Source organism: Calidris pugnax, unplaced genomic scaffold (genome assembly GCF_001431845.1).
Source record: "Calidris pugnax isolate Ruff unplaced genomic scaffold, ASM143184v1 scaffold102, whole genome shotgun sequence".
NCBI classification, from domain to species: Eukaryota; Metazoa; Chordata; class Aves; order Charadriiformes; family Scolopacidae; genus Calidris; species Calidris pugnax.
The window spans coordinates 5,252,052-5,266,000 of record NW_015090846.1 but is presented as its reverse complement, the minus strand read 5'-3'; the positions used below and the strand labels follow the sequence as shown (position 1 = coordinate 5,266,000).

At 42.3% G+C, this 13,949-nt stretch overlaps 1 protein-coding gene across 11 annotated transcripts in view; it reads left to right on the top strand.

Annotated features, from left to right (window-relative positions):
* The window catches only part of STRBP (spermatid perinuclear RNA binding protein), a 64,688-nt gene that overhangs the window by 31,686 nt on the left and 19,053 nt on the right, over positions 1-13,949 (top strand). For 8 of the 11 annotated variants that reach the window (XR_001412126.1, XR_001412125.1, XM_014942829.1 and 5 more), the window contains exons 5-15: positions 159-303; positions 5,574-5,668; positions 6,088-6,183; positions 6,918-7,029; positions 7,600-7,697; positions 8,163-8,274; positions 8,960-9,052; positions 9,926-10,125; positions 12,418-12,576; positions 12,963-13,097; positions 13,588-13,728. Coding sequence is in view for 9 of the 11 variants with exons in the window: in XM_014942829.1 (XP_014798315.1) it covers positions 159-303; positions 5,574-5,668; positions 6,088-6,183; positions 6,918-7,029; positions 7,600-7,697; positions 8,163-8,274; positions 8,960-9,052; positions 9,926-10,125; positions 12,418-12,576; positions 12,963-13,097; positions 13,588-13,728 (1,386 nt within the window). In the remaining 2 variants the exon portion in view is untranslated. The remainder of the gene's footprint in view (positions 1-158; positions 304-5,573; positions 5,669-6,087; positions 6,184-6,917; positions 7,030-7,599; positions 7,698-8,162; positions 8,275-8,959; positions 9,053-9,925; positions 10,126-12,417; positions 12,577-12,962; positions 13,098-13,587; positions 13,729-13,949) is intronic. The other 3 variants (XM_014942825.1, XM_014942827.1, XM_014942831.1) reach the window with 2 other exon arrangements.

The window sequence follows — 13,949 nt, the reverse complement described above, 5'->3', positions numbered from 1 at the left end:
ACTGGAGTTCTGTTTGTTTTTAATGAGAGAGGCAAGGCCTTATTTGTTGCTGCAATATCTTGTGCGCTGCTCCTTAGTTGAGGCACATGCACATACAGAGATTCTGCAGTTTTTCAGCTGATTGAGAGATTCTTGAAATCTTTCTTGGTGACTTTCAGAAACTGACAGAAGAGAAGTATCTTGTGGAGGAGCATGTAAACGAGGCAGCTATTATTATTCGTAACACAAAGGAGCCCAAGCTAACTTTGAAGGTGATACTTACATCCCCTCTCATTCGAGATGAAGCAGAGAAGAAGGAAGGAGGTACCCAGAGCATTTTACCTTGTTTTTAACTGTTCTATCTAAATGCCCTGACTGTGCAGCACAGGGTTAATGGGGAAGTAGCTTTCTAATTGTGCGCCACATACTAAATAGATTGGCTATTGCCATGGTAAGTTACTTTATTTGTGCCTTAAAAAGACAACAGTCACTTAATTTTCATGTTAATATGCATATTTTCATTTGCAAGCAATATTTCTGCAGTGTTAACTTTGACATACAATTAGATCTTAGTTGTTTCTCTCAGACTTGCTAGTTAATTTCTGAGCACCCCAGTGCTGCACAGTCTTGTTTTCAAATTAAGTCAGTCAAGTGGGATTGGTTCGTAGTATCTTGAAAAACTCAAAATTGTCTCTCTTTTTACATTAAAAAACCCTCTCCTGCAAAGCTGCAAGTATGTTGTCCTGGCCCTCAATTTTTTATTAATTGATGATACGTACATGTATGTTTCTAGCTTTAAGAATATCCTAGCTGGGATGCAATTGAAGTTTCAGTACTATAACTGAGCACTTTTGATTCTGAATTGAACATTGTACCTCATGTCCTTAGAGCAAAATAGATATAGAAAACTGTAACTTAGTTTCTTTCTGTTCCTCCTCCCTAACTGCCTGACACCCGATGTAGCCCTGCACCCCTTGCTAGAGGAATGTTGACTGTAGTGTCAATGAGGTTGGAAACAAACCAAGAGAAATAGAGAAGAGCAAACGTAGCCATACTTTGTTCTATTTTAAAAATCTCATCAGTAATTTCTGCTTCCGCTTCCCAAACCTATCCCTAGAAACTTTGCCACTGGACGATGTCAGACCTTTGACCAACTGGCCACTCTCTGTCATGACACCTGAGGCAGCCGGGCCCGCCTGGGCCAGGGAACTCCCTCTCGCTCTCTTCCCATTTCTAGACTTGCCACCAGTCCTCCGCTTCCTCCCCTCTCCCACATGGAATTCCGACACAAGGAGAAATGTTGGTCAGTTTCTCTCCGGGTTTGTCCCAGGAGATGGCAGGAAGGATCCCTTTTCCAATGAGATCTAACTTTGGCAGCAGTTGGATGCAGAAAAATCTTACAAAACAGATGAATGGCAAAGATTCCCTAATTGCAATGTCTGTTTATTCTCAAATTAGCAACCATGCTCTTTTGCAATACCATTAAAAATAAATGGCAGTTGTTCTTCAACTTCCCAAAAGATGCTGAGATCAGCCCTGTAGTTGTTGCAGCTGATCCATGTTTGTGAGAAAGAGCACAAAGTGCAGAACAAATGTTAATGATAAAGGGTTTGTAAGATTCTCAGAAGTGGATACAGTTTTGTACAAAGGCTTCCGTCCAAGTATTTTCTTGCTGTTGTGGCAGTAAACTCTAGGGACTCCTAAATTGATCTCAAACTGAATGAGGATTTGGATTTTTATGCTTTCTTACATTTAAAAAGTTATATTTTGTTATCTTAAAATATTTTTTTTTTAATTCTGTACTAATTCTTTTGAAACTTAAAATGCTCTTACTACCTCTCTGAAGAGTGGTGTTACGCTGTCGTTTTGGTGCAGCTGATGAGGACAGTTAATAGGGTAATGGACCTTGTTTTAAAGCCCAGCTTCTCTGACATTGTTCACTTGTGATGAACCAGAGACATTTATCATACTCCTTTCCAAAGGTATGTGAAACATTATGCAGATGTCACTAAGTAAATTTAAAGGGAAGAAGTACTTTTTTCTGTACTATTTCCAACTGTATCAGTCACAGATTCAGACAAAAATACTCAGAGAAACTGTCTGATGAAAATACCTTGCTCTCCAAAGCACTGCCATATTTTTTCAGTACCCCCAAATAATGCCAACTAAATGTAAATAGACTTTCTGTGCAGTTAAAAAAAAAAAAGCAAAAGACCAAACACGTTTTGAGTTTATTCCATCCATTCTTTTGAATGAAGGAGCTCAAAACACTTGTCAACTTGCCCTTCATCTGGCTGTAAGATGTGCCGTGGGCGCCGGGCGCTGCCGCGGGTTCCCCCGGAGCCCCCCCCGGGGCAGCGGCGGCGCGAAACTGACCAAGGTTTCGGTGGATGGGAGCGGCACTAACCCCTCTCTAACCCCCGCGGGGCCCAACCGCCTCCCAGCGCTCCCCCGTGTCCTGTGGGAATGCTGTGTGTGCCTTCATGCCCTGGTGTCAGAATGTATCCAAAAACATTCCCGGATTTCTCTTCAGTCCCCGCCTCTCTGGAAGAGTGTTCATGTTTAAGATGTGGTGTTTGTCCTATTTGTTTTTGCTGCTTGGTAGCAAAAATAAATAGTGGCCCAGTGTGTGTGTGCATCTCGGTGTTTCTCACAAATGGCTATCCATAAAGCTCTGCTTTCTCATGTCGACTTGAGAAGTCAAGCACCTAAAATTCCCACATTTTGCATCAGTTTTAAATTTAAAACTTAAGAAACTGAGTTTTTTTAATCATTGCATAAAATATAAATTGGGCTTTCCAGACCAGAACCTTGTAGTTTGCAAATCAGTTGTTGCTACCGAGCGTGCAGTAACAATGCGCTTACGTAATAATTAAGTTAATTTACCAAAGTGGGGCTGAAATGGACCTTGCTCCTTGAGAACCATCTGCCTCTGCTGCTGCCTTGGCTGCGCAGACGCGGCCAGTGATGCTGCGAAGGGGCAAGGAGCCCCAGCTGTGCCCTGCCTCCGTGGAGAAGACAACGCTCCTCGCGTGGCTGGCTGTAACTGAGTGATGATGGCAGCTCCTGTGTGAAGAGAACACATACAGCAAGTGGGAGAGAATCACTGAAGGATGGGTGCTGTGTTGCATAGTGTGAGCTAACGTCAGGGCTTTGTTCTTAATTGTTTATTAGACTCCCTGCATCATTGCCCTTCTTAAAACCACCAGAAAAGAAGTAAAGCTTTGCAATCGCATTTTGAAAATTTGGATTGGGTCTCACTTTCCTGACTGGCAGAGCATGAAGAAACATGCCATTCTCCCGAGGGTGTCGAAAGGGAGCCTGCTAAAGCCGCTCGCCCCCTTCACTGCCTGTTCTCTTCATCTTTCTGTTTAATAGAATCTTGCACCCAAAAGCTGGCTGACTGCAACATCTGGGACAGTGCTCAGGGCACTACTGCCAAACTCGTCATTGGCAAAATTCTCTGCAATATATGTAATTTAGACCTTTGGAAATAGACTCTTACTTTTTCCTACAGGATTAAGGGTAACTTGTTGGAAACAAATTAAATGTTATGAGAATAGAAAAGCCTTTTCATTCACGGGACCAAAGATGACAACTATTCTGTTTGTTTTGTAGTTTAAAGAAAAAAATTACTTCGTCAATGGCTGCAACAGACTCCAGCAAAGCCTTGTACAATCCTAAGAACAATTCCCTAAGCATTTAAAGACCCAGTTCATTGCAAGAAATTAAATGATTTTGCAATCAGTCACCTTTGCCATTTCTAATGTTTTAAAATAAGATTCTGATCATTCATTGACAGTAGTTGTTTTATACAGTACATGAGCTTTAAGCAGATGTTTATATTGTCCACAATAAAGTTGCAGAACTACATAGATGTACATGTCCTGTGTGCCACAAAACATCACTCCTGAGAATAATCAAACTGCAAAGGAAATTTAGAAGCAAATCTTGTGTTTCAAAGTGACCTTTTGTGCTCACAGAAATCTAGTGCCTTGAGGCTTTGGAGCTTTTATTTGGAAAACAGGTGAGAGGAGTGATTAATCCAATATTGCAATACTGTTGATGAGGGCAATAAGAGACAATGCAAATATCTGCTGTGAAGTTCATTGGGGTTAGAAAATAAGCTTATAGCACTTACATCTTCTGCTGCCAGCAGAGCCAGCGGGTGCCAGCTGCACCTACGAACCCTCAGACAAGGTACCTGGTTCTGTTCAGTTTTACACTGTTGGTTTTTTTTTTTTGGCTTTGGGCTCTTTTATCCATCATAACATAATGTGCTTTTACCAGAGTAACCTTCCCATTGAATGGAACAGGAGATGAAGCAGCTTTAACACCAAAGTTGCAATTGCACGTGCAACTGATACATTCCAAAGTAACCCATGAAAACGTACTTTGAGATGTTACTAATAAATTGTAGTACAAATTGGTGGTACTTTTTTTCTCCAAACTTGTCCTCCTATTTTACAAATCTTGCTGGATTTTGCTTATCTACCAGAGTCTACAATTTGGATATTGTATTTCACTCAGACCTGCAATAGGTCTCAAGACCTGGAGAATTGACCATTATGATTAATGACAAGACTGTATTTCCAAAGTATTTATTTTGAAATAAAAAGTAATTGTGTATTCATAGGAAAAAAACATATTCAAGGTTTTAATTGAGCCATGGATTCATTTAGTTCTTCCAATACGTTCTTCTCATGTCAGCTAAAAACTCCATTTTTAACCGGACTTCACAGATCTGCGAAGTCTGTCACTTTTGCAGAGTTTCCAGAGCAGCTGGATGCTGATAACTCCTCAGGTAAACACCAAAAAACCCCAGAACGTTTAGGGAAGAAAGGACTGATGCATAATGTACCTCACTATAGAATCGATTATGACTGCTAAAAGCAGTCCACATTGGATAAAAAAGAGAAAGGGGGGAAAAAAGAAAAAAGTGTAAACCTGCACAGAAGATACCAGTGTCTTGTCTCTCAAATCCTTCTTCAGCTGCTGTTGAGAAGATTTTTACACGAGGGGACCACCTCTCTAATATGTTAATAATCTGGAAGTTACCAAACTTAGTTCTTTCATATGTTCTGGTTATATGAAAGACTAATCAAACTTTTAAAATGTTCGTGTAATAATATTTCAAAAATATTTAATGTTTTTCTTTATTTATTTTATTTTTTATATCCCAGCAAGAATCAAAAGAAACTTGTCTCTTTGAAATTCTGTCCCACTTTTGTGGAATAAAAAAGAAGAGGGAAAAAAAAAAGCCCAATACAACCCAAGCAAAAAAAAAAAAAGGAAAAGTGCTATATAGCTATTTTCTGCCCTGAAATGTGTTCTACATTTTTAATAAGATCCCAGATCGTCTGTAGCAGTGGCCATCTTTATTATTACTATTATTTTACAAGGAGTGAATGCCTTTGCTTCTGTTGCACATGTGCACATTTACTACATTTAATGGCTTGTTTAAATTAAATAACATGGTGCACTTAAATTCTGGGAGTCTTATTATCTCATTGAGATGCTGCCGCTCTTTTTGTATTGTGACAGAAACCCCTTGGTCAAATTGTATCTGTCTCTTTTTATCCCATTTTTACCAGTAGATAATGTTGCGATGAAAGATCCTCCGGACTTATTGGACAGGCAGAAATGCCTGGAGGCCTTGGCGTCTCTGCGGCACGCCAAATGGTTTCAGGTTGGCTATTTGTTCTTACCTTGTTGTTATTGTAGCCTTACGAGGTTTTAATTTGAGACAGTTTTAATTTTAATGCCTCTTTAATTTCTGATTAGCCCCTAATAGAGCGAAGGTGTAGAACTCCGCATTCAGTGCTGTACTGTAGCAGGGCAAGCGTGGCAGGTAGACAGCCAACTGGTCTAGAGTTGTCATGAGGCTACAAAAGCAATCTTGACATTTTACTTCCTCTTTTATATGTCTCTCTAAATTGAAGTATTTTACTTTTATATACCTGTTTTTATTTTGCATGAAGCTGATTAAGTATTAAGTAATAATAACACACAAAAAAATCTATCCCAGGACTCTGTGCATTTAAAAAGAAAAGCAAAATTGAAGGCCAGGTTTTTGCAGGTGTACTGGAATCATTTTGTTTGTTTTAGGCCAGGGCAAATGGACTAAAATCATGTGTAATTGTCCTTCGTATTCTGCGGGATTTGTGCAACAGAGTCCCCACATGGGCACCACTGAAAGGATGGGTAAGTACAGAAGGAGCTGAAGGGCACAGGGTCAGCTCTCACATCTCCCGAGAGTTGTAGCAGGGTCTGGATTGGAGAAAGCAGTGCACTGTGTGAACTCCTCCCTAACCCTTGCCTTTTACTCCCCACTAACTCTCACCTGTGCAGAAAAGTGCTCGTAGGAAGGGAAAAGAAGGTGACTATTTGTTTAGTCTGTAAGAGGTACAGATACCATGGGAAGAGGCATAATGCTGGGGGCTTTGCACGTCCTCATGGGCTTGCAATAGAATCCCACTTGTTTCCTCCGAGTTTGGCCTTTCAAAAACACCCTGCTGCCATGACACTGCTGCTCCTGCCAGAGGATTCCGTTTCACGTCAGTTTGGAGAGGGCCAAATGTTCTGCACATCCAGAGAGGAACACTTTGTAGGTCAGGGGAGGCAGTGTGTTCTCCAGTGTAGAACCGATAACCTTTGAGAGGAGGGAAATACTCACATGACTTGGCTTTAGAAGGCTCCTCCTTTTAGATTTCCCAGGCAGTTAATGGAGAGCAGTTGCTTTCCTCAAAAGGTGACTCAGCGCAGGGAACAAATCCGTGTGCCATGAGCTGTCCTCGGGATGGCTCCGGCAGTTAGACCTGTAGTGCGTTACAGACAAAGTAAGCGGATGAGGGTATTCTTCCCCTCTGCCCCTCCATATTTAACTGCAGTTACAGTTACCCGTGTGCCCATACTAATCGTAATTTAATGTCTTCTAGCCACTCGAGCTTATATGTGAAAAATCTATAGGTACTTGCAATAGACCTTTGGGCGCTGGGGAAGCGTTGCGACGAGTGATGGAGTGTTTGGCATCTGGAATTCTGCTTCCCGGTAAGGGGCCACGTTAACTTCAGCAACACAAAAGGTTGATCAGGCAGGTTTAATGCTTTGCTGTTGCTGTATGATTAGATGAAAAATGCCTGTCTTGAACTTCTAACCTGCAGTAGGGCTAAATGATTGGTTTCTTGTTTATAATTAAAAAAATAAATAAGGAAGTTGCATGGTTGTAACTGTTTGAGTACTTCCCATGCGGTAGAACTTACTGGGGAATAATAGGTTTGTTTAGAAATTAACCCAAATCTCATTAAGGGGTTGCAAACAATTAATAGACTTATTGACCATCTGTTTTCTATAGATTCCTTGAAATCTACAGATCTATCCAAATAATTTGGGTTTTTTAAACCTACTGCTTTTAGTTCATGCAGTGTTAACCCCGGTGAGTTCTGTGGCCATTGCTGTGGGGAGCAGAGCCTGGGGTTCCCTTGCTTTGTACGGTGTCTGCATCCCATCCGCTCCCGCTGGGCCGAAGGCTGAGCCTCCCTTCGCAAGCGCCGTCAGTCCCCAGTTTCATATCACTTCACGTTTACTCTCAATAATCCACTTTGCCTCTTTCCCTGCCAGGAGGCCCTGGTCTGCACGACCCCTGCGAGCGGGAGCCAACAGACGCTTTGTCTTATATGACAGTTCAGCAAAAAGAAGCCATTACGCACAGTGCTCAGGTAGAAAACTCCTACTTCTGAGGAGCCAGATACTGTAACAGTGCAGAGTACGGCTCATTAATACAATTTATTCTCTGCTAGGATAGCTTATTGTAACAGCAATCCTGATAGTTCTTCCGGTGCACTACCCTGGAAAGATTTAACAATAGCTCCTGGGTGCAAGAGTTAAACGTATGAAATCTAATCCTTAGAAAGTGCAGTCTGATGTCTGTGTGCCACGTGCACCCCAGCTTACGGCATGGTGCCCTCGGGCAGGCTCCGTGTCTAAGTGCCCTGCACTTTGTATTACAGAAATTAATTGAAATTTGTAGACATACGCGTTTTCTATAGCTGTGATAGAAGATAGCTGTAGGAGCTGTCTTCTCATGTAAGTGCTTTTGTGTCTACAAACGTATTTAGAAACTTTGGAGAGCCGTGGTAAAGCAGTGCTGAGATGTAACTCCCGTTTCTGCTGTCACCTTGCAGCATGCCCTCAGATTATCAGCCTTTGGTCAGATCTATAAGGTTTTGGAAATGGATCCCCTCCCATCAAATAAGTCATTTCAGAAATACTCCTGGTCAGTAAGTGACAAAGAAGGTAGGTATTGGTTGCTCAAAAAATCACTGATTGGGCAGTAAACAGGGTTAATTTAGAATGGGTGAAATTCCTGAGTTATGCTGTGAATGCAAGGTGAAGGCTGGGGTTTGTGTTAAATGTGTTTTTTTAAAAAAATACTTCATTGTTGGGAGAAAATGTGGAAGTTCTGTTCTCTAGAACAGAGCTGAGCAGCAGTACAGCTGGAATATATATAGCTGATGGTTTCCTTTAAGCACAGAGTCCTTTGGGGTCTGAAGAGTAAAAGTAGTGTTTATGATTGTTAAGCTGGGGAAGGAGAGACTGTAGACTGGTCAAAAGGCACCTAATGAGTGTCTATAATAAGAATTACTCAAGAATTCTTCCTAGAAAAAATATACATCTAACAAAAATAAATTTCCATGTATATTTCTTGTAAAAACAATACTATTAGACTAACTGTAAAAACCAACACTGCAGAATTCCAGTACTTCTATCACCCACCATACTGGGAGCAGACGTGTGTGGGGTGGTACGGGGAGGGACAAGCCAGTATTGGCTCATGTGGAGCAGTAAGAGACCTGTGACTGACGGCTGAGTTCTTTTCATTATAAACACACAAAGAACAATATGGGACTAATCAGACCCCTGCTATGGAATTTTGTTTTTCTAATAGCATATCCATATTACAAGGAAATTTATACCCTAGGTACAGGCTCATCTGCTCTTAAGAGACCATTTGAAGACAGTGTCGGGGATGATAAAGATCCAAATAAAAAGATGAAGCGTAATCTGAGAAAAAGTAAGTGCATCACTTCTGGCTCTTTTCAAAGCTCTGTTATGCGGTGGGAGCTGGTTTCAAAGCTGCTCTGTGTTGGTGTGGAATAGCATGTGAAAACGTCTTTGGAACAAAAAAATGTTGTCTCTATCACCCCACATTTGGAATGTCAAACACATCTCTTATTGTGCATCTGAACTTCCCCTGACATGTTTTACTAACTGAATGATTTGCATTTTAAAATCAGATTATCCATCAAGTTACAGTAAAATTTAAGTTGCCCAAGCAGCTGAGGTATTTTATTGATAATCTCCCTGTAATGTGGGTTTATTTCTTTTTCAAAATAGTGCAGTCACTTTGCTGTGTGAAGATTTGCCTTTTGGCATTTTTCTCTTCTAGAGCTAGTTGTTGGTCTCTCAAGGCCTCCCACAAGAAAAGTAAAATGCTTAATCTACAAAACATAGACATTGCAAATGCACAGAGACTGGTTGTCTCTCAGCACTGCTGGGATCCAGTCAGTTCTGAGGCTGTTGTTTTCATTGTGCTACTTGGGTGCCAGTTCTGGATCTGGTTCCTCACTATCTATCGAACTTGTTAATCCCTTTATAGCAGCCAGAAAGCATATAGCAAGTTGCAAAAGAGTTAACAATATTAAAAAGTGGGTAATTATAGTTGTTACCCAAAAGCAGAGTGGCTTATTAAAGACTTAACAGCGTGAGGGCTCTCCTTGACCCCTGAGAGGCTGAGGGGTTGTTTTGCTCCTTTGTACAGACAGAAGGCACTGAAATGCAAACTGTTTCATTTTTCTGTTCATCTTGTTTTGTTCATCTCCCCTCTTTTTTTTTTTTCTTTTTTTCCCCCCTCCTTCCCTACCCCCTTTCTACTATCTTGTACTAGTACTAGATAGTAAAGCAATAGATCTCATGAATGCTCTGATGAGGCTGAACCAAATCAGGCCAGGGCTTCAGTATAAGCTGCTGTCACAGTCTGGTCCAGTCCATGCCCCAGTCTTCACAATGTCTGTAGATGTTGATGGTACGACATATGAAGCATCAGGACCTTCTAAGAAAACAGCCAAGCTCCATGTGGCAGTGAAGGTAAGGCAGCCTGAAGTAATTGCTAACCCCAGATCTTGGAACACAGAGTATGAAATATGGTTAGAACTAGTAATATGCAAACTCAAATTTAAAAAAAAAAATCTGGATGAAGCTGATTTTCCTACAGACTCGAGCCACTGCTGGGCATGGTTCAGAGAGCACCCCCGGTTTTACACTAGTGGAGGGGAGGGGGAACTTCCCAGGGCTCTGCAGGTCAGCTCCAGTGCCAATGGATTGAATGTGGTGCTTAAGTTCTGGACTGGAGGGGTTCAGTTCTGGTCTACTCCTTCCTCCTTTTGGTTTGAAAACAGCATGTTGGTGGCTCCCTCTTTCTCCCCTTCCTTCGCTGTGTCCATTCCTGGGTTGTGAGCTTCTGGAAACAGAGTTGTTTCCCACCTTCAGTGTCTGAAGAGTATCTTTGCGCACTGGGATGTGCAAGGTACATAAATGATTGCTCTCAGTCTGTTTTTCAGTAAGGGATTAGTATCATTCAGGTACTGGGCAGCTGCCTCCCGCTGCTGCTGGCTTTGTGTGTGCTCTACAGAGCCCCGTTCTGTAAAGCAGTGATAGACTGAACATCCCCCGTGAACGTCCTTGCATCGCATGGGGACGGTTCGGACTGCGAAAGCAGAACCCAGCCTGCTGGGTTTCTGGGAAGAAATGAAAGTTTCCTACAGACAATTCATGTAAAAGAGAACCTCTTTTAATAGAACTGCGCTTGTGATAGGAACAGGCCCATCTGTCATTCTCTGCTTCACTTTGTTTTGAACAAGAATTTCCTTTTTAGAAGCTTCATCTGGCAACTTTCTGCTTTCCTTTGATTTCGGTTTTGAAAATCCCATTGTCCCATGCCCTTTCAAGTTCAAAGTGTCCAGAAGTATCTGGGAATGTGCTGTTCCTCCAGGAAAAGTAGCTCTCTGCATGTGTGTCCTTCCAAACCTTCTGCCTCATTCTTTTATTTTACCTCTATCTCTGCAGTTGTTTAAAAAAAAAAAACAAAAACAAAACTTGCCCTGAAAAACTGTGACTTCTCTGCCCTTGGACCCCTCTGCATCGGCCAGATCTGTGCTGGCGCCTCCCCAGCTCTGTTTTCTCTAAATTTACGCACACACAAATCCTGGGCCAAAACATCCCTGATTCCAGCCAAGAGGAAAGGGGTGGTGTGGTAGACACTAGCTTTTCTTTTTTTCCCCCTCTTTTTTTTTCCTTTCTTTTCCTAAGCAGATCTGGGCCCTGCTTTTCTGCACTTATAAAAGGGAATAATATGCCCATTTCAGTTTCTGGATCTGACATTTTAAAATCTAGAAGCTCTGAAAATGGAGCCAAATGGACCACGATTGTAGAGGAGCTGAGTTCTCAGTTCAGTGTTGGAACATACTGATTTTTGCAAACTTTGTTCTTGGGACTAAATTTTCAGGGGAGCTTCAGGTTCCTTTTCAGATTCTTCTGGGCCTGTCTGGTAGCCCTGTAGAGCTAGGCTGGTTAAAGGAGAGGTGGGCCTTCCTTGCTAGGGAAGGATGTTTTTGAAGGAACTGATGAACACCTTAATCAGTAAAATGTCCTTTGCTGTAGAGCTGCTGGTTGTAAGAGCCTGGAGAAGGGCTGGGGGCTGTGGTGTGGTTCGTTAGCAGGCAGGCTCACTGCAGACAGACAGACTGTTCTCTGCTCCCTGGGCGTTCCTTCACCTCACCTCTTGGTTCAGAGACTTGCTCCCTGAAGCTCTGGAAGCACCTACCCTCTGGTGGGGACGGTGGGACCAGCCCTCCAGCTTCAGGGCTACCTTTCGGGTACTGCTTAGGCACCCACTGCCTGTTGCCTGTGGTTTCTTAGGAAATTCCAGAAATGCCATCTTGGAGAACAATGCTTTGATTCTCACAAGACTGTTTGTCTTGTTTGCCTCACGCTCGATCTCTCGATCTGTCCATATCCACGGGGGAGGGAATGGTGTGCACAACAACCTTCTTACCGTGCTGTTACACGGTGTCACACAGTGGGTGCGATTCTGAATCTTGATCTATTATTGCACAAGGAATTCTCCAGATGATGGATGATGCTCATGAGTAATTGCTGTCTTTCAGACTAAAATTCTGTTTGTGTTGATTCCACTTCTGGAAATCTGGGACTGTTTTCCCCATTGCTATTGTGTTTTTCTCCATTTCAACACAGGAGAAAACTTATTTCTAAGCAACCTGCCTTAAGTGTACAGTGGACATTCTTTTGTTGTGATCAGCTTTGTATTCGTTTCTGTACTGTTACCCATTTTACAGTTCAGTTCATGTGGCTTTGTTGTAGGTTTTGCAAGCGATGGGGTATCCAACTGGTTTTGATGCAGATGTGGAGTGTATGAGTTCTGATGAAAAATCAGATACTGAAGGTAAAAATGAAACAATATCTTCAATCTCAAGCAATAATACTGGAAATTCCACAGCTGACACCTCCGCTACCCTAGAGGTGAGTATTGCATTAAAAAGTACAAGTGATGGAGAGGTGTGGGCTTTGGGCATTTGGGTTTTGTGTTTTTTTTTTCTCTTCTCCCAAAAGAGGATGGTGGTCTAGTGTACATGGGTGGTGGATGAGGAACAAAGAGATGGTTTTCAGTCTCAGATCTGCCATAGACTTTGTGCAGCAAATAACTGATCATTGTCGCTCCTTTCCTCAAGTTTAAGGTGGGGTGCCCATCTTGTCCTCAGAAGACCATAAACCCTTTGAGAGAGGTGTTGTCTCGTAGCTTATGTATGGTCTTATGGTTGGGGCAGCTGCCTGATAGCTCTGGGGTGAGCTCCCTGGGGGCTGTACTGACAGACCATTGTGAAGTCACACCATAAATGTCTCTCTAGGTAAGAACTCAGGGTCCCATACTCACAGCAAGTGGCAAAAACCCGGTGATGGAGCTCAATGAAAAGAGACGAGGTCTGAAGTACGAGCTCATCTCCGAGACGGGAGGGAGCCACGACAAGCGCTTTGTGATGGAGGTGAGTGAGGCAGGTATGGAGTTGGTGGGGGTTTTACTTACTCTGCTTCACACCTGGGTGGTGTTTGCTGCTACAGTTCAGATTTCGTGCATTTTGATTTTTGCAACACACATCTGTGGTGGTGGTATTTCCAGGTTTTTGCACCTCGTATTGCTGCTGTGATGATTATACTGGGGAAAGGGATGTATTTGATGCTTTAGGAAAACACAAGGAGAATTAAAACTGGATTCTGACAGCTCCAAACTACATCATGTCTTGAAATGAGGAGGAGGAAGGAAATTGAGTATCTGCAGCTTGACAAAAATACCTGATTTGCAAATTTTGCAAACGTACGTGGTAACCCCACGTCAGTGACCTGATTTGAATCTCCTATTGCCAGCCTGTCAGGGGTGTCTGGAATGACTTCAGCAGAGTATAATCATTTGATTTCTCCTCTTCGTGGTCTTCCCAAGGATGAGTACCAGGCATAACCTCATGTCTCAATTTCCAGGTAGAAGTAGACGGGCAGAAGTTCAGAGGTGCAGGCCCAAATAAGAAAGTAGCAAAAGCAAGCGCTGCATTAGCAGCACTTGAGAAACTGTTCTCTGGGCCTAATGCAGCAAACAACAAGAAAAAGAAGATTCTTCCTCAGGTAAGAATTGTTATTTGCTTTTTGGACCACTCTGTTATCACAGCTCTGGGCAGACTTAGGGGACGAGTCATAGCCAGGTAAAGCCTTAACTCTTCTAGATTCTGGAGTAAACTGACATTTTTGCACCTTTTTTTTCACTTTTTCAATTTTTCAGATGAGCCATTTTGGTGAGGAAGAGTCATATAACAAAAAGCTCAGTCTTGTCCATTACGTTTAACAAC